Source organism: Triturus cristatus, chromosome 4_1 (assembly GCF_964204655.1).
Source record: "Triturus cristatus chromosome 4_1, aTriCri1.1, whole genome shotgun sequence".
Taxonomy (NCBI): domain Eukaryota; kingdom Metazoa; phylum Chordata; class Amphibia; order Caudata; family Salamandridae; genus Triturus; species Triturus cristatus.
This window is the reverse complement of record NC_140585.1, coordinates 203,822,349-203,846,330: the sequence shown is the minus strand read 5'-3', so window position 1 is coordinate 203,846,330 and position 23,982 is coordinate 203,822,349. Positions and strand designations below refer to the sequence as shown.

Sequence of the window (23,982 nt, the reverse complement as noted above, 5' to 3'; positions counted from 1 at the left end):
TTATTGATTTTATTTATGCTACTGCACAAACTTGATATAAAATTCCTTTTTAAACCATTATGTATGTCTGTCAAACTTTTGCGGTCCATGGAACCCAATTAAGTTACTTTTTACTTTAAGTAAAAGCAGATTATAGAAAACAATAGCATTGGCATACTTCTACGACGCAAAGACTACCTAAATGTACCTGGCATAGGTATGTGGGTGCAGCCTGTGTATGTAAATATTAGGATATGTCCTAATGGAGCCTAATGGAGACCAGAAACCACAGGGGAAGTGCAAACCCCTCCCCTGATTGAAGGACCCTGTCTCTGCATCTAGGATGGCACCCCGCAAAGGATGTCAGATAACTGCCTGTCGAAGGATCAGCCTGCAGAGTCTCGGTCCAGCCTGGAAGGAATTCTCCTCTATTTTGTAAGGGGGAGGGAAAGTCTTGTATACTAAAGTAGTAATTCCAGGGTTTTTTCTAGAATCAATATGTTTTGAAAACATTTGCTAATCCCCTACTAATCCTCTTCTGCGCAAACATGATAATGCACAGCTGGCTGTTGGCCATGGATGAATAAAAGTAGTGACCCTTATACAGAATAAATCTATCGTGCATGGGGACATGTTTATGTACATCAGGTAGAGGGATTAAGATATGGTACCAAAAGCCTGATGTCGGAGAGACAGAAGTAAGACCGTTATGTTGTGTGGATGGGACAAAATGTATGTAATCTGTATGTATATGATGGGACCAACTACAGGACATTACAGTTTATCACATTCACAATAACACTCCAAGATGGTTAATTTTGAAAAATACATTAATCCTTCTAAAGACACTCTTATTAATTAAGTATACTTGGGATTTATGGGAAGAATGTATTTTTCTAAAATACATAACAGTGACAATGTTTCTTCTTCAAGATTTGGTACTATAAATAAGTAAAATTAATTTTTGGAAAGACAACCTACCCTAAATGCTTTTATAAAATATTTATAATTGAAAATTATCACTTCCACTTGAACTGCTTCTCAGGTTTATTCCATGCAAATTTCTTTAGCAGAATTTTGGCTATATATCAACAGGCTGCTTGGGCACGGTCATGACCGGTGAAACGAAGTTCCAAGTCACACATGGATCAACCATGTGAAAAAACTCTACTGTAAGTCTTCTCACAACACCCCTCTAGATTATCAAAGACCACTCACAAGCACCAGCCTGCTCAATGTCACCGGTATCAAAAACTTGGTAAATCAAACAACCACGGAAGAAGCAAGTGAACCTCTTGATGTGTACAACCATGTGCTAATAATATTAAAGAACATCAGAAGCAACGAAGCTCCGGGCCCCAACGACCTTCCTGTACAACTTTTCAAAGAGGACTCCTCATTTTGGGCAACAATACTTACCCCGCTATACAAGTTCTGTATGACTAACTCAATAGTTCATACAGCCTGGAAAGGCTCCCAACTACAACCAATCCATAAAAAAGGCGACAGAGTAGATCCAACCAACTACAGGATGATAGCCCTCCTGGATATCGAGGCAAAGGAATACGTAAGTCTGCTTCTACAAGATCTACAAAACTGGGCTAATGAGGATGGAATACTACCAGTCTGTCAATATGACTTTACAGCAGAAGCATCAACATTGGATAACATTCTAGCCCTAGCATACCTGGTAGAACAGTTCACCCGGAAAAAACAGTGCCCCCTTTTTGCATGCTTTATTGACTACTCGGTGAATGTGTCAACAGAAACTTACTCTGGTGAAAATTACAAAACTGGGGGATCCCAATCAGGCTGCTGAATGCCATCATTGCCCTCTACACCAGAACCTTGGTACGCATCAAACTAACCGGAATAGAGCCACAAGGAAGATATACACGGACCAAGGGTTGAAACAAGGCTGCATATTGGCACTGTTACTTTTTAATTTATATACTGCAGATCTTGTCAAAACAATATAAAAAGCCAACCTGTTAGAACCCAAAAATGGGACGACCAGACTGTTGTTAATGCAATATGCTGATGACATGGTCTTAATGGACCACACAAAGTCGGGCCAGAAAAGAGCACTGGATGCACTAAGTATTTACAATAAGGAAAATGAATTGACAGCAAATGCTAGTAAAACAAAGGTAGTCATCTTTGAAAAACATGTTAACAAACTTAAACATCTGTGGAAAATTGGCAACCTATAAATATCTACAACAACCAAGTATAACAACCTGAGGGTATGGATCAGAAGCAACTCAAGCCGAAAGCACACATTGCATCCATAGAATCTAAAGCCAAGGCGGCGACGTATGACCACTGCAAACTCAATTCTAAATTGTGTAGTCTAACAACTGAGCCTCTTCGAAAGGTTATAAAAGCCAAGCTAATTCCTTCAATTGCTTACGGGCAACTAGTCTTTCCTGGGGCCATAATTAACATCATGGAGTCTGCCAACTGCTGAGCATTCAAACTGATTTTCCAGATACCAGCCCACACCAGGAATGCTCTAGTATGGCTGGAATTGTGACTAAGTAAACAATTTTAAGAACACTGGTCATCGGTCATCGGTTATCCACTATTATCGAGAGATATGTGCTGCCCCTCCACACACAATGAAAGCATTCCTAAAATAAATTTTTGCAAAAGGCCAAAGTCCTTGGGCAGATGCTCTATCAATTGCTGTCACTGAGATTTTGTCCGAATGAGGTCACTTTATTCATCAACCGGGTCTGCTTAGAACAATTTTAAGGAAACAAGTAAGAATATTATCAAATCAATAGAGTCCTCTAGCAGCAACTTTGGGATTTTAGCCAGATACAGAATGACAAACTGAGGCAGCCATACCTTGACTCAGTTCTGAACAAATCAATTCTAAAGCAAATCCTTTCAGTCAGACTCATGGTTATGGCAATAGGAGACATAAACACCCACTGGAAATCCCACCTGCAGACTGTGCCATCAGTTTGAGGAGTCTCTGGCCCACCTAGTTTGTATCTGCCCTGAACTGAGACATGCACGTTGCACTTTACTAAAACTCCTGTTATTAAAATATGGCATCCGTACCGGCTTAGATTCAATGAAGCTTCTCTTTAAATTAGAGATCATCATGGAACTGGCTAGGTTAGCGCAATTTGCACACCAACTTAAAGAACTCATAAGCAAAGATTGAGCCTAGGTCTAAAGTAAGACCTCATGACCAAATCTGCAAGCATATATCAGGTATTTATGGACCTTTATTTTATGTTCTTTGAAACCATTTGACATTTATTAAATGAAATGATACAATGCTGTTTTTATGAATGATCGAAGAAAATTCTTTCTTTTTTCAACAAAAATTCCATTTTTTTTGGGAATGGGCTACTATTTCTAAATCTTCATTTATGTATAAAGAACTATCTTACCAAATATTAACCAGAACTCATTAAAAACCTGATGTTCTATCTGACTTAGTGTATGCTCAGTTTAGCAGACACTATACTGTGCCAAATTTGTTGCAGAGTTCCTTATTGGTGAAACTAGGCTAGAGTTTGGCAAATAGGGAACTCTACAACAAATGTGGCAGAGTACCCATTCTAGTAAACTGGTGATCCACCCACTCCCTTTAGTGTCAGACAGACTGTCATGTTTCTGCACTCAGGTTCTCCAATGGCTTCACCGGAAGAAACCTTACACCGATGTACTGACTTGAGGCTGGTAGTGTAAGTACACAAACTATCTATTTTATAAAGGGTGCACAGTCTATTGTACTTTTGTTCTGTTCAGGGCAGCTGACATAAAGCTCTCTGTCAGGCCAGCACAGATCCCAAAATATGCAAACATTTTAATCGGGTCCTAAATCTCCAAAATAAACATTGGGGAGAGAAATCTGTCTGCTTGTTGGCTTACTGATTCATGAAAACTCATAAAATGTTTTTTGTTATTATCCATTATGAAGTATAAATAGTAAATTACTTAAGTTTGATGATAGAGTTGATGATTTATGTTTGTCATGTCGAAAAACATGCCATACATGTGCTGTGCTGGTATATTTTTACAAAGTTTTTAGTTATAAGAACATAATATGATAAAAATATATTGAATTCTTAAAATTAATTTACTCCTCACTCCTCCAAATTTACTAGGAGAATTAAATCACCTAATGTTGGAAGGACACTTCTGAGCTGTCCATTTAATGTTTTGGAATTGCACATTTTAAATGTGTAGTTTGTTAACACTTTGTTAATGCTATTATCGTGAATGCTATAATTTCATTAATATTTAATTGCCAAATGATATAACATGTACATGTATCTTATCACAGTGCTATTATTCAATATTGTATTGTCCTTTTAATACAATAGTGCATATGGAAAAAGGATAGTTTACTCATGCCCTTATAATCTAGGGCATATGTTTAAGTCCTATACCAGCCCAAACCCATAAAAACAAGTACATGTTTGACTGATTGCATCCATTAAACCTTTATTGTATTACTCTGTCTGTTGAATATCTTTATCTTTATTAGTACTGAAAATGGAAAATGTTGATAGAAATTACTTTTGTTAAGGATGCCTAACACAATATAACAAAAACAGTGATGCAACACTTGTCATGTCTTCTCTTTGCTCTAGGACACATGACCTGGAATACTTATCCTTTGAGAAAAACCTTTCCTTATGTCTGTAAATATAACCTCGCGATTCGGTAAGATTCTCTCATATATAAAGCATTCCAGATATTATAAATATACTTCAAGGCACAACTCTAAAATCTTTGTGCAGTGTGCTATAGTCATCGTAATACATGGGGAAAACGCGTTTTGGGACCCCCTTTTTTCTCGGCCCCCGCTTGACGAATCACCCCGAGACTTTCAGGGTAGGGGCTGAGCGGAGCGCCCCATTAGTTTTGAAAATTTCGCGAGGATTCGTCAACCGGCGCCAAAGTTATTCAAAATAGAATTTTGAGATTTCCTATGGAAACTCGGTCCTAACTATAACTATCTACTGGCGACCACCAGTAGATAATATATATATATATACCATGTGATCGAGGATACAGCTGGTAGTCAAAATGCGTAATGAGCAGTGCTGGGTGAAGATTAAATAAACTCGAATTTTGTGCACATCAATTCGTGGAGTATGTGTCCTGCATAGCGTGAAGTGCACTAAAGGGATTGCTTGATATATATATTGTCAATCATAATCAAATGATCATTGCAATTATGGAATGGTGTCTAACCAGGAATATTTTCCTGTTTGAGAAGGAACTGTTCCAACAGGAAAAAGGAACGGCCATGGGTACCTTCTTTGCCCCCGGTTATGCTAATTTACATCTGGGCTGGTGGGAGGAGCAGGGGCTTGGGGGCTAAGTACTTGAACACTGGTCAGAGAAGAGTCTGATTTGGTCTAGAGCTATTGATGATGTCTTCGTGTTGCGGCAGGGCATGGAGGCAGAGGTGGATCAATTCATCAATGAGCTGAATAACATTGACCTGAACCTGAATTTTGTGGTCCATAAAAGTACACAATCAATAGAGTGCTTAGACACCAGGATATGTGTGGAAGGGGAGAAACTGGAGAGTACGATTCTTAGAAAACCTACTGCTGGAAATACTATCTTACATGCAGATAGTGCTCACCATACACCCCTTATCAGGAATATCCCCTTTGGGGAATTTTCCAGAGCTAGAAGAGCATGTAGCACCCTTCGTGAGTATGACCAAGTAGAGCAGGATATGAAACATTGATTTATCAAAAGAGGGTACTCGATTAACAGTCTGGATACAGCATCTAAAAAAGCAAGAAATCTTAATAGAGAGGAGGTGATGTTCAAACCCTCTAGAACAACATTAAGGAAAAACAAAGGTCAAAATAGCACACACAGATTTATAACAACGTAAAATGTGAGACACAAGTTGATGAGACAGGTTTTAAACAAGCACTGGCACTTTATTGTAGAAGACCTGATACTGGGGCAGGAAGTGGAAAAGAGACCAGAAATCACTTATAGAAAATCTAAGTCCCTGAGAGACTATTTAATGAGAAGCGAGTATGGAGGGACGGCCCCACAGCAAACTTGGCTTACACAGCAGGAAGGTTTTTATAAATGTATGAAGTGCAAGGCTTGCCAACATGGGGAAAACCTGTCATTTTGCAGACTACTTTTAAGAAAACAATGAAAATCAAAGGGGTTTTATCGTGAAATCAAGCTTTGTGACCTACATTTTAAGGTGCTTGTGTAGGCAAGTATATGTAGGGAGTACTATATTACCTGTCCATAAAAGAATATTGCAGCACAGGAGGGCCATCATTAATAGGGATAGAGGCTATCCAATAGCAAGGCACTTTGAAAAAGAACATCAAAGTGACCCAACATCCATGACATATAGTTGCCCAGCTCAAGTGCCTAAGTGAAGGAGAGGAGGGGACAGGAAGAGAGAATTGAGAAAATTAGAAACTTTTTACATCCTGGAACTTCATGCTAATGAACCATATGGTTTTAATCTAGATGAGGATTTATTTACATGCCTGTATTAAATAAAATGTAATGTATTCTCCCAAAGTATTTTCATCAGTAAGAGCAACATAAGATAAGTCATGAATTATTTTTAGCACCGAATCACAAGTAAGAGAATACACACTTGTACTTTAGGAAATAAGCACAGAGCACGTAAGACAAAATGGTAGTTTTTCTAAAGGAATTCATGTAAAGTAATAACACTGATAAAAATTATCTCTATCAGGCATTGGGCATTGATCCCAGGGATTGATATAAATTTTATTAAGAACGACCAAGCATTTTAGATAAGTATTAAGATTGCACATTGGAGCACTGGCACTTTATTAATTTTAAGCACTAGCATTTTTAGAACATTTGTGATTAAAATGATATCTGGACCTATGGTGTTAAAGTTGATGATGATCAGGAAAGTACATTAGAAAATGTGGTCGCTAACTGTATAAAACATGTACTGAATGCACATTAAACAAAATATTCAACTAGAAATTGAGTATTGGAAAGAAAAGTATCAATGCAAGAAAAAGTTGTATTACATTGGGAATTTTCCTCATTCAATCAATTGCATTTGAAGTAATGTGAATGCACTTCAAGATGGCCACAACGTTTTTTACAATGAGCTTGTATCATGTACAACTGTAAACAGTGAATGTCATCTTTCTATGTCTATGCCGATGCATCTGCAATTTTTTAAGTACTTAAATTGAAATCTGAATATGGCACGATATCATGAACAAGGCCATGAGGTAACAACTGAAACGCATTGATGTTTCACTCTGTGGAATCAATTATTTACAAGCGCTTCCATTTGTGGATTATAATGTATGACTCTGTCTCCCACAATGGAACGCCATTCATACATAGCTCCGATTTTGGCAGGCAATAGAAGCATCTACATAAGAGGCGGAACCATTCAAGTGCTCTTAGGCTGCATTTCCTTGGAAGAAGAGGCAACTCGAAACGCGTCGAACTGCGGCCTGATGCTAAACAATTTCTGGTGATACAGACTGCTTATACCTATTGATAAAGCTTTGGGGAAGCTTCTTGTTGTCTGAGTGCGGTTTGCTTTATGGACATTCCCCACCAAGCTGATATATTAAGCGGCCGTCCTGCCGCTGAACCTGCACCACCCCATGCACGGGGGGCCACGGGCCGTCTGAATACAGGGCTCTGTCTTGTGGGGAAACGAACAAGGATTAGAACAGTCGAGTTCACCGGGGCTCAAGCTGAGCTTGTATTGGCAATTATTTACAAGCGCTTCCATTTGTGTATTATAATTTATGACTCTGTCTCCCACAATGCAATGCCATTCATACAGAGTGCCGATTTCGGCAGGCGATAGAAGCATCTACATAAGAGGCGGGGCCATCCAAGCGCTCGTAGGCTGCATTTCCTTGGAAGAGTCAACTCGAAACGCGGACTGCGGCCTGATGCTAACATTTTTCTGGTGATACTGACTCCTCATACCTATTAATAAAGCTTTGGGGAAGCATCTCCTTGTCTGAGTGCGGTTTGCTTTATGGACATTCCCCACCGAGCTGATATATATATATATATATATATATATATATATATATATATATCTTCACTGAAAAAACCATAGGTTTCAGGGACATTATAGTTAGTTGGACATTTCACTCGTTATAGTTAGTTCAGCTAACTATAACTCGCACCCCCGCAATGCACAGCTGATGACATCACATATTACATCATTCATGACATGGTCAGTGACATCACTGATGACATCACTGATGACATCTCAAATGACATCACTGATGACATCACTGATGACAACATCCAGTGAATGTGTGTTTCTATAAAGTTTAAATATGTATTATATATATGAAAAGGTGTATTGAAGAATGATTGGGTGTATAAGTGTCTGGATGGAGGATTTAGTAGGTGTGTGACTGACTGTTTAAGTGAGTGATTACATGTGTCTTACTGAATGCATGGGTTAATGACTGATACAGACATTCACACAGTTTAGTTTGTCAGTTGGTGCGTAAGCGGTTGCATGGGTTGGTGAGTAGGTAAATGAGGATCTATATGGTTATTTGTTGGTTGTCTGAGTATCTGTATGGGTGCCTGGGTGTGTGTGTGGGTGCGTGGGAGGTGTGTCAGTCTGTGCATAGATGTTTTAGTGGTTGATTCACTTTGTGTATGGGTTCAAGAGTGCATGTGGAAACAGCTGTATGAGCATGATTGTGTGTATGGTGTGTTGGTGAGAGAATGGATGTCTCAATGTTACATGTCCAAGTAACTACATATATAAAAGGAAGTGTATGTTAAAGTTGAAGTATATAAATGACTATACATGAGAGTCAGTGATTGTGAGAGTGGCTGCATGGATGCGTGTGTACTTGTATCAGTGATTGCAGAAAAGAGTAAGAATGCATTTGTTTCTGTTTGAATAACTGATGTGGTGTGTGTATAACTGTATAGGTCAGTAAATGGAAGTGTGATTGATTCTTTGAATGACTGACCAGGCGTGTGAGTAACTCTGGCTGAGTGGTGGTGTGTGAGTGTCTGTACAGATGTATGAGTGCTTATGATAGTGTTGTATTGAAGAGTGACTACATCTATGAGAGATTCTATGGGTGAATGAGTGGATGTGTATGTAGACTTAGGAATCAGTGAGTGTGTATGTAGTAACTGGTAGAGTGGGTGTATCAAAGGTTATATTACAGTGTGAGGAGGTGGATCAGATTTTCACGTGGATGATGTCATCAGTGATGTCATTTGAGATGTCATCTGTGATGTCATCAGTGATGTCACTGACCATGTCATGAATGATATAATATGTGACGTCATCAGCAGTGCATTGCGGGGGCGCGAGTTATAGTTAGCTGAACTAACTATAACGGGGGAATTTCTATGGTTTTGTACGAGTGAAATGTCCAACTAACTATAACGTCCCTGAAACCCATGGTTTTTTCAGTGAATTTCTAAGGTTTTTTAAATGCTAATTTATAACTATAACGTGCCTGAAACCTATGATTATTTTCAGTGAATTTCCATGGTTTTTTAAATGCTGATTTCTAACTATAACGTGCCTGAAACCTATGTTTTTTAGTGTATTTCAATGGTTTTTTAAATGCTAATTTCTAACTATGCCTACAAAGTAAGGACATGTGAAGAAAGAGGAAGAAAAGCGAAGCAAGAAGCAAGACAGATGCAGAAAGAGGCAACAGAAGTCCAGAAAGACGAAGAAAAGTGCAGGATGAAGCAAGAGATGTGCTGAAAGAACCAACAGAGAAGCAGAAAGTCCTCCTGGGCCCCCAACTTTTTAGAGATGGGTATTGGTGGTAACTGACTCTGACTAACCAGGACCACAGCCGCTGCTATGCTAAATGACACTTAGAATACAGTGAAAACAGATACATACACTAGGGAACACTATGCGATGGAGTACCCCTGTAATGAGGATGACCTCCTGTGTACTTGCCATGTGTTAATGCCTGAGTCATTGTACTAGCAGATGGATAGTGACTGGATACTTAGAGTGCTGCAAGTTGACAGCATGGTGAATTTATAAGTGCTTGGGTTTTGGTGCACTGATTAGATAAGGACATGGTACTGGCTGGATGATTGGAGGAGTGCACGGAGAGTGACAGTGTGATTGCTGGACTGCATAGCTACAACCTGGGTAATTGGAGGAGTCAATCATCAGTAGTGTGGAGGTGGTTAGAGGACTGCATGGATAGTGCAGATTTGATTGTAGCACTGCATGTGTTAATGCCTGAGTCTCGGTACTAGCACATGGATAGTGACTGGATACTTAGAGTGCTGCAAGTTGACAGCATGGCGAATTTAAAAATGCTTGGGTTTTGCCGCAGTGATTAGATAAGGACATGGTACTGGCTAGATGATTGGAGGAGTGAACGGAGAGTGACAGTGTGATTGCTGGACTGCATGGGTTCTACCTGGGTAACTGGAGGCGTGAATCAGTAGTGTGGAGGAGGTTAGGGGACTGCATGGATAGTGCACATTTGATTGTAGCACTGCATGTGTTAATTCCTGAGTCATTGTACTAGTACATGGATAGGGACTGGATACTTAGAGTGCTGCAAGTTGACAGCATGGTGAATTTATAAGTGCTTGGGTTTTGGCACAGTGATTAGTTAAGGACACGGTACTGGCTGGATGATTGGAGGAGTGCACGGAGAGTGACAGTGTAATTGCTGGACTGCATGGGTACTAATTGGGTAATTGGAGGAGTGAATCAATAGTGTGAAGGTGGTTAGAGGACTGAATGGATAGTTCACTTTGATTGTAGCACTGCATGTGTTAATGTCTGAGTCATTGTACTAGTACATGGATAGTGACTGGATACTTAGAGTGCTGCAAGTTGACAGCATGGTGAATTTATAAGTGCTTGGGTTTTGGCACAGTGATTAGTTAAGGACATAGTACTGGCTGGATGATTGGAGGAGTGCACGGAGAGTCACAGTGTGATTGCTGGACTGCATGGGTACTACTTGGGTAATTGGAGGAGTGAATCAGTAGTGTGAAGGTGGTTAGAGGACTGCTTGGATAGTTCACATTTGATTGTAGCACTGCATGTGTTAATGCTAGAGTCATTGTACAAGTACATGGATAGTGACTGGATCTTAGAGTGCTGCAAGTTGACAGCATGGTGATTTATAAGTGCTTGGGTTTTGGCGCAGTGACTAGATAAGGACATGGTACTGGCTGGATGATTGGAAGAGTGAACGGAGCGACAGTGTGATTGCTGGACTGCATGGGTACTACCTGGGTAATTGTAGGAGTGAATAAGAGTGTGGAGGTGGTTAGAGGACTGCATGGATAGTTCACATTTGACTGTAGCACTGCACGTGTTAATGCTAGAGTCATTGTGCAAGTACATGGATAGTGACTGGATACTTAGAGTGATGCAAGTTGACAGCATGGTGAATTTATAAGTGCTTGGGATTTGGCGCAGTGATTAAAAAAGTACATGGTACTGGCTGGATGATTGGAGGAGTGCACGGAGAGTGACAGTGTCATTGATGGACTGCATGGGTACTACTTGGATAACTGGAGGAGTGAATCAATAGGGTGAACGTAGTTAGAGGACTGCATGGATAGTACAGATTTGATTGTATCACTGCATGTGTTAATGCCTGAGTCATTGTACTAGTACATGGATAGTGACTGGATACTTAGAGTGCTGCAAGTTGACAGCATGGTGAATTTATAAGTGATTGGGTTTGGCGCAGTGATTAGATAAGGACATGGTACTGGCTGGATGATTGGAGGAGTGCACGGAGATTGACAGTGTGATTGCTGGACTGCGTGGGCACTACTTGGGTAATTGAAGGAATGAATCAGTAGTGTGGAGGTGGTTAGAGGACTGCATGGATAGTTCACATTTGATTGTAGCACTGCATGTGTTAATGCTAGAGTAATTGTACTAGTACATGGATAGTGACTGGATACTTAAAGTGCTGCAAGTTGACAGCATCGTGAATTTATAAGTGCTTGGGTTTTGGTGCAGTGATTAAAAAAGTACATGGTACTGGCTGGATGATTGGAGTAGTGAACGGAGAGTGACAGTGTGATTGGTGGACTGCATTGGTACTACCTAGGTAATTGGAGGAGTGAATCAGTAGTGTAGAGGTGGTTAGAGGACTGCATGGATAGTTCACATTTGATTGCAGCACTGCATGTGTTAATGCCTGAGTCCTTGTACTAGTACATGGATAGTGACTGGATACTTAGAGTGCTGCAAGTTGACAGCATATTGAATTTATAAGTGCTTGGGTTTTGGCACAGAGATTAGATAAGGACATGGTATTGTATTGTATTGTATTGTATAAACATTTGGATAGCGCAGCTATCACCCCTCGGGTATCCTGGCGCTTAGAGACCCTGATGACCTAGAGCAAAGGTCTGGATGATTGGAGGAGTGCACGGAGAGTGACAGTGTGATTGCTGGACTGCATGGGTACTAATTGGGTAATTGGAGGAGTGAATCAATAGTGTAAAGGTGGTTAGAGGACTGCATGGATAGTTTACATTTGATTGTAGCACTGCATGTTTTAATGCCTGAGTCATTGTACTAGTACATGGATAGTGACTGGATACTTGAAGTGCTGCAAGTTGACAGCATGGTGAATTTATAAGTGCTTGGGTTTTGGTGCAGTGATTAGATAAGGACATGGTACTGGCTGGATGATAAGAGGAGTGAACAGAGAGTGACAGTGTAATTGCTGGACTGCATGGGTACTACTTGGGTAATTGGAGGAGTGAATCAATAGTGTGAACGTAGTTAGAGGACTGCATGGATATGCACATTTGATTGTAGCACTGCATGTGTTAATGCCTGAGTCATTGTACAAGTACATGGATAGTGACTGGATACTTAGAGTGCGGCAAGTTGACTGCATGGTGAATTTATAAGTGCTTGGGTTTTGGCGAAGTGATTAGATAAGGCCCTGGTTCTGGCTTAATGATTGGAGGAGTGAACGGAGAGTGACAGTGTGATTGCTGGTCTACATGGGTACTACCAGGGTAACCGGAGGAGTGAATCAGTAGTGTGGAGGTGGTTAGAGGACTGAATGGATAGTTCACATTTGATTGTAGCACTGCATGTGTTAATGCTAGAGTCATTGTACAAGTACATGGATAGTGACTGGATACTTTGAGTGCTGCAAGTTGACAGCATGGTGAATTTATACGTGCTTGGGTTTTGGCGCAGTGACTAGATAATGACATGGTACTGGCTGGATGATTGGAGGAGTGAATGGAGTGACAGTGTGATTGCTGGACAGCATGGGTACTATGTGGGTAATTGTAGGAGTGAATCAGAGTGTGGAGGTGGTTAGAGGACTGCATGGATAGTTCACATTTGATTGTAGCACTGCATGTGTTCATGCTCGAGTCATTGTACAAGTACATGGATAGTGACTGGATAGTTAGAGTGCTGCAAGTTGACAGCATGGTGAATTTATAAGTGCTTGGGTTTTGGCGCAGTGATTAGATAAGGACATGGTACTGGCTGGATGATTGGAGGAGTGCACGGAGAGTGACAGTGTGATTGCTGGACTGCATGGGTACTACTTGGGTAACTGGAGGAGTGAATCAATAGTGTGAACATAGTTAGAGGACTGCATGGATAGTGCAGATTTGATTGTATCACTGCATGTGTTAATGCCTGAGTCATTGTACTAGTACATGGATAGTGACTGGATATTTAGAGTGCTGCAAGTTGACAGCATGGTGAATTTATAAGTGCTTGGGTTTTGGCACAGTGATTAGATAACGTCATGGTAATGGCTGGATGATTGGAGGAGTGCACTGAGAGTGGCAGTGTGATTGCTGGACTGCAAGGATACCACTTGGGTAATTGGAGGAGTGAATCAATAGTGTAAACGTAGTTAGAGGACCGCATGGATAGTGCACATTTGATTGTAGCACTGCATGTGTTAATGCCTCAGTCATTGTACAAGAACATGGATAGTGACTGGATACTTAGAGTGCTGCAAGTTGACAGCATGGTGAATTTATAAGTGCTTGGGTTTTGGCGCAGTGAATAGATAAGGACATGGTACTGGCTGGATGATTGGAGAAGTGCACGGAGATTGACAGTGTGATTGCTGGACTGCATAGGCATCACCTGGGTAATTGGTGGAGTGAATCAGTAGTGTGGAGGTGGTTAGAGGACTGCATGGATAGTTCACATTTGATTGTAGCACTGCATGTGCTAATGTCTGAGTCATTGTACTAGTACATGGATAGTGACTCGATACTTAGAGTGCTGCAAGTTGACAGCATGGTGAATTTATAAGTGCTTGGGTTTTGGTGCAGTGATTAAATAAGGACATGGTACTGGCTGGATGATTGGAGGAGTGCACGGAGAGTGACAGTGTGATTGCTGGGCTGCATGGGTACTACTTGGGTAATTGGAGGAGTGACTCAATAGTGTGAACGTAGTTAGAGAACTGCATATATAGGCACATTTGATTGTAGCACTGCATGTGTTAATGCCTGAGTCATTGTAAAAGTACATGGATAGTGACTGGATACTTAGAGTGCTGCAAGTTGACAGCATGGTGAATTTATAAGTGCTTGGGTTTTGGCGCAGTGATTAGATAAGAACATTGTACTGGCTGGATGATTGGAGGAGTGAACGGAGAGTGACAGTGTGATTTCTGGACTGCATGGGTACTACTTGGGTAATTGGAGGAGTGCATCAATAGTGTGAACGTAGTTAGAGGACTGCATGGATAGGCACATTTGATTGTAGCACTGCATGTGTTAATGCCTGAGTCATTGTACAAGTACATGGATAGTGACTGGATACTTAGAGTTCTGCAAGTTGACAGCATGGTGAATTTATAAGTGCTTGTGTTTTGGCGCAGTGACTAGATAAGGACATGGTACTGGCTGGATGATTGGAGGAGTGAATGGAGTGACAGTGTGATTGCTGGACTGCATGGGTACTACGTGGGTAATTGTAGGAGCGAATCAGAGTGTGGAAATGGTTAGAGGACTGCATGGATAGTTCACATTTGATTGTAGCACTGCATGTGTTCATGCTAGAGTCATTGTACAAGTACATGGATAGTGACTGGATACTTAGAGTGCTGCAAGTTGACAGCATGGTGAATTTATAAGTGCTTGGGTTTTGGCGCAGTGATTAGATAAGGACATGGTACTGGCTGGATGATTGGAAGAGTGAACGGAGAGTGACAGTGTGATTGCTGGACTGCATGGGTACTACTTGGGTAATTGGAGGAGTGAATCAATAGTGTGAACATAGTTGGAGGACCGCATGGATAGGCACATTTGATTGTAGCACTGCATGTGTTAATGCCTGAGTCATTGTACAAGTACATGGATAGTGACTGAATACTTAGAGTGCTGCAAGTTGACGGCATGGTGAATTTATAAGTGCTTGGGTTTTGGCGAAGTGATTAGATAATGATATGGTACTAGCTGGATGATTGGAGGAGTGAACGGAGAGTGACAGTGTGATTGCTTGACTGTATGGGTACTACCAGGGTAACCGGAGGAGTGAATCAGTAGTGTGGAGGTGGTTAGAGGACTGAATGTATAGTTCACATTTGATTGTAGCACTGCATGTGTTAATGCTAGAGTCATTGTACAAGTACATAGATAGTGACTGGATACTTAGGGCCCGATTCACAGAACTAACTTAAGACAAAATCCTAAACTTACTACCATTTTGTTATTCACAGAAGGCACTTACTCATTTTGGTATTCACAGAAGGCACTAACTCATTTCGGTATTCACAGAAGTTAGGAGTCCTAACTTTAGGACTCCTAAATGCCTTCCATGTATACCGAAAGTCTTAAAATTAGGATTTTTCTCAGTTTAGTAGTAGTAAAGTTAGGACTCCTAACTTTAGGACTCCTAAATGTCTTCTGTGAATACCGAAAGTCTTAAAATTAGGATTTTTCTCAATTTAGTAGTAGTAAAGTTAGGACTCCTAACTTTAGGACTCCTAAACTGAGAAAAATCCTAATTTTAAGACTTTCGGTATTCACAGAAGGCATTTAGGAGTCCTAAAGTTAGGACTCCTAACTTCTGTGAATACCGAAATGAGTAAGTGCCTTCTGTGAATACGAAAATGGTAGTAATTTTAGGATTTTGTCTTAAGTTAGTTCTGTGAATCGGGCCCTTAGAATGCTGCAAGTTGACAGCATGGTGAATTATAAGTGCAATACCGAAAGTCTTAAAATTAGGATTTTTCTCAATTTAGTAGTAGTAAAGTTAGGACTCCTAACTTTAGGACTCCTAAATTCCTTCTGTGAATACCGAAAGCCTTAAAATTAGGATTTTTCTCAGTTTAGTAGTAGTAAAGTTAGGAGTCCTAACTTTAGGACTCCTAAACTGAGAAAAATCCTAATTTTAAGACTTTCGGTATTCACAGAAGGCATTTAGGAGTCCTAAAGTTAGGACTCCTAACTTCTGTGAATACCGAAACGAGTAAGTGCCTTCTGTGAATACGAAAATGGTAGTAAGTTTAGGATTTTGTCGTAAGTTATTTCTGTGAATCGGGCCCTTAGAGTGCTGCAAGTTGACAGCATGGTGAATTCTAAGTGCTTGTGTTTTGGCACAGTGACTAGATAAGGACATGGTACTGGCTGCATGATTGGAGGAGTGAATGGAGTGACAGTGTGATTGCTGGACAGCATGGGTACTACGTGGGTAATTGTAGGAGTGAATCAGAGTGTGGAGGTGGTTAGAGGACTGCATGGATAGTTCACATTTGATTGTAGCACTGCATGTGTTCATGCTCGAGTCATTGTACTAGCAGATGGATAGTGACTGGATACTTAGAGTGCTGCAAGTTGACAGCATGGTGAATTTATAAGTGCTTGGGTTTTGGTGCACTGATTAGATAAGGACATGGTACTGGCTGGATAATTGGAGGAGTGCACGGAGAGTGACAGTGTGATTGCTGGACTGCATAGCTACAACCTGGGTAATTGGAGGAGTGAATCATCAGTAGTGTGGAGGTGGTTAGAGGACTGCATGGATAGTGCAGATTTGATTGTAGCACTGCATGTGTTAATGATAGAGTCTCTGTACTAGCACATGGATAGTGACTGGATACTTAGAGTGCTGCAAGTTGACAGCATGGCGAATTTAAAAATGCTTGGGTTTTGCCGCAGTGATTAGATAAGGACATGGTACTGGCTAGATGATCGGAGGAGTGAACGGAGAGTGACAGTGTGATTGCTGGACTGCATGGGTTCTACCTGGGTAACTGGAGGCGTGAATCAGTAGTGTGGAGGAGGTTAGGGGACTGCATGGATAGTACACATTTGATTGTAGCACTGCATGTGTTAATTCCTGAGTCATTGTACTAGTACATGGATAGGGACTGGATACTTAGAGTGCTGCAAGTTGACAGCATGGTGAATTTATAAGTGCTTGGGTTTTGGCACAGTGATTAGTTAAGGACACGGTACTGGCTGGATGATTGGAGGAGTGCACGGAGAGTGACAGTGTAATTGCTGGACTGCATGGGTACTAATTGGGTAATTGGAGGAGTGAATCAATAGTGTGAAGGTGGTTAGAGGACTGAATGGATAGTTCACTTTGATTGTAGCACTGCATGTGTTAATGCCTGAGTCATTGTACTAGTACATGGATAGTGACTGGATACTTAGAGTGCTGCAAGTTGACAGCATGGTGAATTTATAAGTGCTTGGGTTTTGGCACAGTGATTAGTTAAGGACATGGTACTGGCTGGATGATTGGAGGAGTGCACGGAGAGTGACAGTGTGATTGCTGGACTGCATGGGTACTAAGTGGGTAATTGGAGGAGTGAATCAATAGTGTGAAGGTGGTTAGAGGACTGCATGGATAGTTCACATTCTTACATGGATAGTGACTGTATACTTAGAGTGCTGCAAGTTGACAGCATGATGAATATATAAGTGCTTGGGTTTTGGTGCAGTGATTAGATAAGGACATAGTACTGGCTGGATGATTGGAGGAGTGCACGGAGAGTCACAGTGTGATTGCTGGACTGCATGGGTACTACTTGGGTAATTGGAGGAGTGAATCAGTAGTGTGAAGGTGGTTAGAGGACTGCTTGGATAGTTCACATTTGATTGTAGCACTGCATGTGTTAATGCTAGAGTCATTGTACAAGTACATGGATAGTGACTGGATCTTAGAGTGCTGCAAGTTGACAGCAAGGTGATTTATAAGTGCTTGGGTTTTGGCGCAGTGACTAGATAAGGACATGGTACTGGCTGGATGATTGGAAGAGTGAACGGAGCGACAGTGTGATTGCTGGACTGCATGGGTACTACCTGGGTAATTGTAGGAGTGAATAAGAGTGTGGAGGTGGTTAGAGGACTGCATGGATAGTTCACATTTGACTGTAGCACTGCACGTGTTAATGCTAGAGTCATTGTACAAGTACATGGATAGTGACTGGATACTTAGAGTGATGCAAGTTGACAGCATGGTGAATTTATAAGTGCTTGGGTTTTGGCGCAGTGATTAGATAAGGACATGGTACTGGCTGGATGATTGGAGGAGTGCACGGAGAGTGACAGTGTCATTGATGGACTGCATGGGTACTACTTGGGTAACTGGAGGAGTGAATCAATAGGGTGAACGTAGTTAGAGGACTGCATGGATAGTACAGATTTGATTGTATCACTGCATGTGTTAATGCCTGAGTCATTGTACTAGTACATGGATAGTGACTGGATACTTAGAGTGCTGCAAGTTGACAGCATGGTGAATTTATAAGTGATTGGGTTTGGCGCAGTGATTAGATAAGGACATGGTACTGGCTGGATGATTGGAGGAGTGCACGGAGATTAACAGTGTGATTGTTGGACTGCGTGGGCACTACTTGGGTAATTGAAGGAATGAATCAGTAGTGTGGAGGTGGTTAGAGGACTGCATGGATAGTTCACATTTGATTGTAGCACTGCATGTGTTAATGCTAGATTAATTGTACTAGTACATGGATAGTGACTGGATACTTAAAGTGCTGCAAGTTGACAGCATCGTGAATTTATAAGTGCTTGGGTTTTGGTGCAGTGATTAAAAAAGTACATGGTACTGGCTGGATGATTGGAGTAGTGAACGGAGAGTGACAGTGTGATTGGTGGACTGCATTGGTACTACCTAGGTAATTGGAGGAGTGAATCAGTAGTGTAGAGGTGGTTAGAGGACTGCATGGATAGTTCACATTTGATTGCAGCACTGCATGTGTTAATGCCTGAGTCATTGTACTAGTACATGGATAGTGACTGGATACTTAGAGTGCTGCAAGTTGACAGCATATTGAATTTATAAGTGCTTGGGTTTTGGCACAGAGATTAGATAAGGACATGGTATTGTATTGTATTGTATTGTATAAACATTTGGATAGCGCAGCTATCACCCCTCGGGTATCCTGGCGCTTAGAGACCCTGATGACCTAGAGCAAAGGTCTGGATGATTGGAGGAGAGCACGGAGAGTGACAGTGTGATTGCTGGACTGCATGGGTACTAATTGGGTAATTGGAGGAGTGAATCAATAGTGTAAAGGTGGTTAGAGGACTGCATGGATAGTTTACATTTGATTGTAGCACTGCATGTTTTAATGCCTGAGTCATTGTACTAGTACATGGATAGTGACTGGATACTTGAAGTGCTGCAAGTTGACAGCATGGTGAATTTATAAGTGCTTGGGTTTTGGTGCAGTGATTAGATAAGGACATGGTACTGGCTGGATGATTGGAGGAGTGAACAGAGAGTGACAGTGTGATTGCTGGACTGCATGGGTACTACTTGGGTAATTGGAGGAGTGAATCAATAGTGTGAACGTAGTTAGAGGACTGCATGGATATGCACATTTGATTGTAGCACTGCATGTGGGTAATGCCTGAGTCATTGTACAAGTACATGGATAGTGACTGGATACTTAGAGTGCTGCAAGTTGACTGCATGGTGAATTTATAAGTGCTTGGGTTTTGGCGAAGTGATTAGATAAGGCCCTGGTTCTGGCTGAATGATTGGAGGAGTGAACGGAGAGTGACAGTGTGATTGCTGGTCTACATGGGTACTACCAGGGTAACCGGAGGAGTGAATCAGTAGTGTGGAGGTGGTTAGAGGACTGAATGGATAGTTCACATTTGATTGTAGCACTGCATGTGTTAATGCTAGAGTCATTGTACAAGTACATGGATAGTGACGGAATACTTAGAGTGCTGCAAGTTGACAGCATGGTGAATTTATACGTGCTTGGGTTTTGGCGCAGTGACTAGATAATGACATGGTACTGGCTGGATGATTGGAGGAGTGAATGGAGTGACAGTGTGATTGCTGGACAGCATGGGTACTATGTGGGTAATTGTAGGAGTGAATCAGAGTGTGGAGGTGGTTAGAGGACTGCATGGATAGTTCACATTTGATTGTAGCACTGCATGTGTTCATGCTCGAGTCATTGTACAAGTACATGGATAGTGACTGGATAGTTAGAGTGCTGCAAGTTGACAGCATGGTGAATTTATAAGAGCTTGGGTTTTGGCGCAGTGATTAGATAAGGACATGGTACTGGCTGGATGATTGGAGGAGTGCACGGAGAGTGACAGTGTGATTGCTGGGCTGCATGGGTACTACTTGGGTAATTGGAGGAGTGACTCAATAGTGTGAACGTAGTTAGAGAACTGCATGGATAGGCACATTTGATTGTAGCACTGCATGTGTTAATGCCTGAGTCATTGTAAAAGTACATGGATAGTGACTGGATACTTAGAGTGCTGCAAGTTGACAGCATGGTGAATTTATAAGTGCTTGGGTTTTGGCGCAGTGATTAGATAAGAACATTGTACTGGCTGGATGATGGGAGGAGTGAACGGAGAGTGACAGTGTGATTTCTGGACTGCATGGGTACTACTTGGGTAATTGGAGGAGTGAATCAATAGTGTGAACGTAGTTAGAGGACTGCATGGATAGGCAGATTTGATTGTATCACTGCATGTGTTAATGCCTGAGTCATTGTACTAGTACATGGATAGTGACTGGATATTTAGAGTGCTGCAAGTTGACAGCATGGTGAATTTATAAGTGCTTGGGTTTTGGCACAGTGATTAGATAACGTCATGGTAATGGCTGGATGATTGGAGGAGTGCACTGAGAGTGGCAGTGTGATTGCTGGACTGCAAGGATACCACTTGGGTAATTGGAGGAGTGAATCAATAGTGTAAACGTAGTTAGAGGACTGCATGGATAGTGCACATTTGATTGTAGCACTGCATGTGTTAATGCCTCAGTCATTGTACAAGAACATGGATAGTGACTGGATACTTAGAGTGCTGCAAGTTGACAGCATGGTGAATTTATAAGTGCTTGGGTTTTGGCGCAGTGAATAGATAAGGACATGGTACTGGCTGGATGATTGGAGAAGTGCACGGAGATTGACAGTGTGATTGCTGGACTGCATAGGCATCACCTGGGTAATTGGTGGAGTGAATCAGTAGTGTGGAGGTGGTTAGAGGACTGCATGGATAGTTCACATTTGATTGTAGCACTGCATGTGCTAATGTCTGAGTCATTGTACTAGTACATGGATAGTGACTCGATACTTAGAGTGCTGCAAGTTGACAGCATGGTGAATTTATAAGTGCTTGGGTTTTGGTGCAGTGATTAGATAAGGACATGGTACTGGCTGGATGATTGGAGGAGTGCACGGAGAGTGACAGCGTGATTGCTGGGCTGCATGGGTACTACTTGGGTAATTGGAGGAGTGACTCAATAGTGTGAACGTAGTTAGAGAACTGCATGGATAGGCACATTTGATTGTAGCACTGCATGTGTTAATGCCTGAGTCATTGTAAAAGTACATGGATAGTGACTGGATACTTAGAGTGCTGCAAGTTGACAGCATGGTGAATTTATAAGTGCTTGGGTTTTGGCGCAGTGATTAGATAAGAACATTGTACTGGCTGGATGATTGGAGGAGTGAACGGAGAGTGACAGTGTGATTTCTGGACTGCATGGGTACTACTTGGGTAATTGGAGGAGTGAATCAATAGTGTGAACGTAGTTAGAGGACTGCATGGATAGGCACATTTGATTGTAGCACTGCATGTGTTAATGCCTGAGTCATTGTACAAGTACATGGATAGTGACTGGATACTTAGAGTTCTGCAAGTTGACAGCATGGTGAATTTATAAGTGCTTGTGTTTTGGCGCAGTGACTAGATAAGGACATGGTACTGGCTGGATGATTGGAGGAGTGAATGGAGTGACAGTGTGATTGCTGGACTGCATGGGTACTACGTGGGTAATTGTAGGAGCGAATCAGAGTGTGGAAATGGTTAGAGGACTGCATGGATAGTTCACATTTGATTGTAGCACTGCATGTGTTCATGCTAGAGTCATTGTACAAGTACATGGATAGTGACTGGATACTTAGAGTGCTGCAAGTTGACAGCATGGTGAATTTATAAGTGCTTGGGTTTTGGCGCAGTGATTAGATAAGGACATGGTACTGGCTGGATGATTGGAGGAGTGAACGGAGAGTGACAGTGTGATTGCTGGACTGCATGGGTACTACTTGGGTAATTGGAGGAGTGAATCAATAGTGTGAACATAGTTGGAGGACCGCATGGATAGGCACATTTGATTGTAGCACTGCATGTGTTAATGCCTGAGTCATTGTACAAGTACATGGATAGTGACTGAATACTTAGAGTGCTGCAAGTTGACGGCATGGTGAATTTATAAGTGCTTGGGTTTTGGCGAAGTGATTAGATAATGATATGGTACTAGCTGGATGATTGGAGGAGTGAACGGAGAGTGACAGTGTGATTGCTTGACTGTATGGGTACTACCAGGGTAACCGGAGGAGTGAATCAGTAGTGTGGAGGTGGTTAGAGGACTGAATGTATAGTTCACATTTGATTGTAGCACTGCATGTGTTAATGCTAGAGTCATTGTACAAGTACATAGATAGTGACTGGATACTTAGGGCCCGATTCACAGAACTAACTTAAGACAAAATCCTAAACTTACTACCATTTTGGTATTCACAGAAGGCACTTACTCATTTTGGTATTCACAGAAGGCACTAACTCATTTCGGTATTCACAGAAGTTAGGAGTCCTAACTTTAGGACTCCTAAATGCCTTCTATGTATACCGAAAGTCTTAAAATTAGGATTTTTCTCAGTTTAGTAGTAGTAAAGTTAGGACTCCTAACTTTAGGACTCCTAAATGTCTTCTGTGAATACCGAAAGTCTTAAAATTAGGATTTTTCTCAATTTAGTAGTAGTAAAGTTAGGACTCCTAACTTTAGGACTCCTAAACTGAGAAAAATCCTAATTTTAAGACTTTCGGTATTCACAGAAGGCATTTAGGAGTCCTAAAGTTAGGACTCCTAACTTCTGTGAATACCGAAATGAGTAAGTGCCTTCTGTGAATACGAAAATGGTAGTAATTTTAGGATTTTGTCTTAAGTTAGTTCTGTGAATCGGGCCCTTAGAATGCTGCAAGTTGACAGCATGGTGAATTATAAGTGCAATACCGAAAGTCTTAAAATTAGGATTTTTCTCAATTTAGTAGTAGTAAAGTTAGGACTCCTAACTTTAGGACTCCTAAATTCCTTCTGTGAATACCGAAAGCCTTAAAATTAGGATTTTTCTCAGTTTAGTAGTAGTAAAGTTAGGAGTCCTAACTTTAGGACTCCTAAACTGAGAAAAATCCTAATTTTAAGACTTTCGGTATTCACAGAAGGCATTTAGGAGTCCTAAAGTTAGGACTCCTAACTTCTGTGAATACCGAAACGAGTAAGTGCCTTCTGTGAATACGAAAATGGTAGTAAGTTTAGGATTTTGCCGTAAGTTATTTCTGTGAATCGGGCCCTTAGAGTGCTGCAAGTTGACAGCATGGTGAATTATAAGTGCTTGTGTTTTGGCACAGTGACTAGATAAGGACATGGTACTGGCTGCATGATTGGAGGAGTGAATGGAGTGACAGTGTGATTGCTGGACAGCATGGGTACTACGT

General features: G+C 41.3%; 1 protein-coding gene across 1 annotated transcript in view; it reads left to right on the top strand.

Moving 5' to 3' along the window:
* LOC146854044 (alpha-N-acetylgalactosamine-specific lectin-like) overlaps positions 1-23,982 on the top strand; it is a 238,684-nt gene that overhangs the window by 102,419 nt on the left and 112,283 nt on the right. Inside the window, exon 6 of the mRNA XM_085650490.1 lies at positions 4,599-4,671. Coding sequence (XP_085506616.1) covers positions 4,599-4,671 — 73 coding nt within the window. The remainder of the gene's footprint in view (positions 1-4,598; positions 4,672-23,982) is intronic.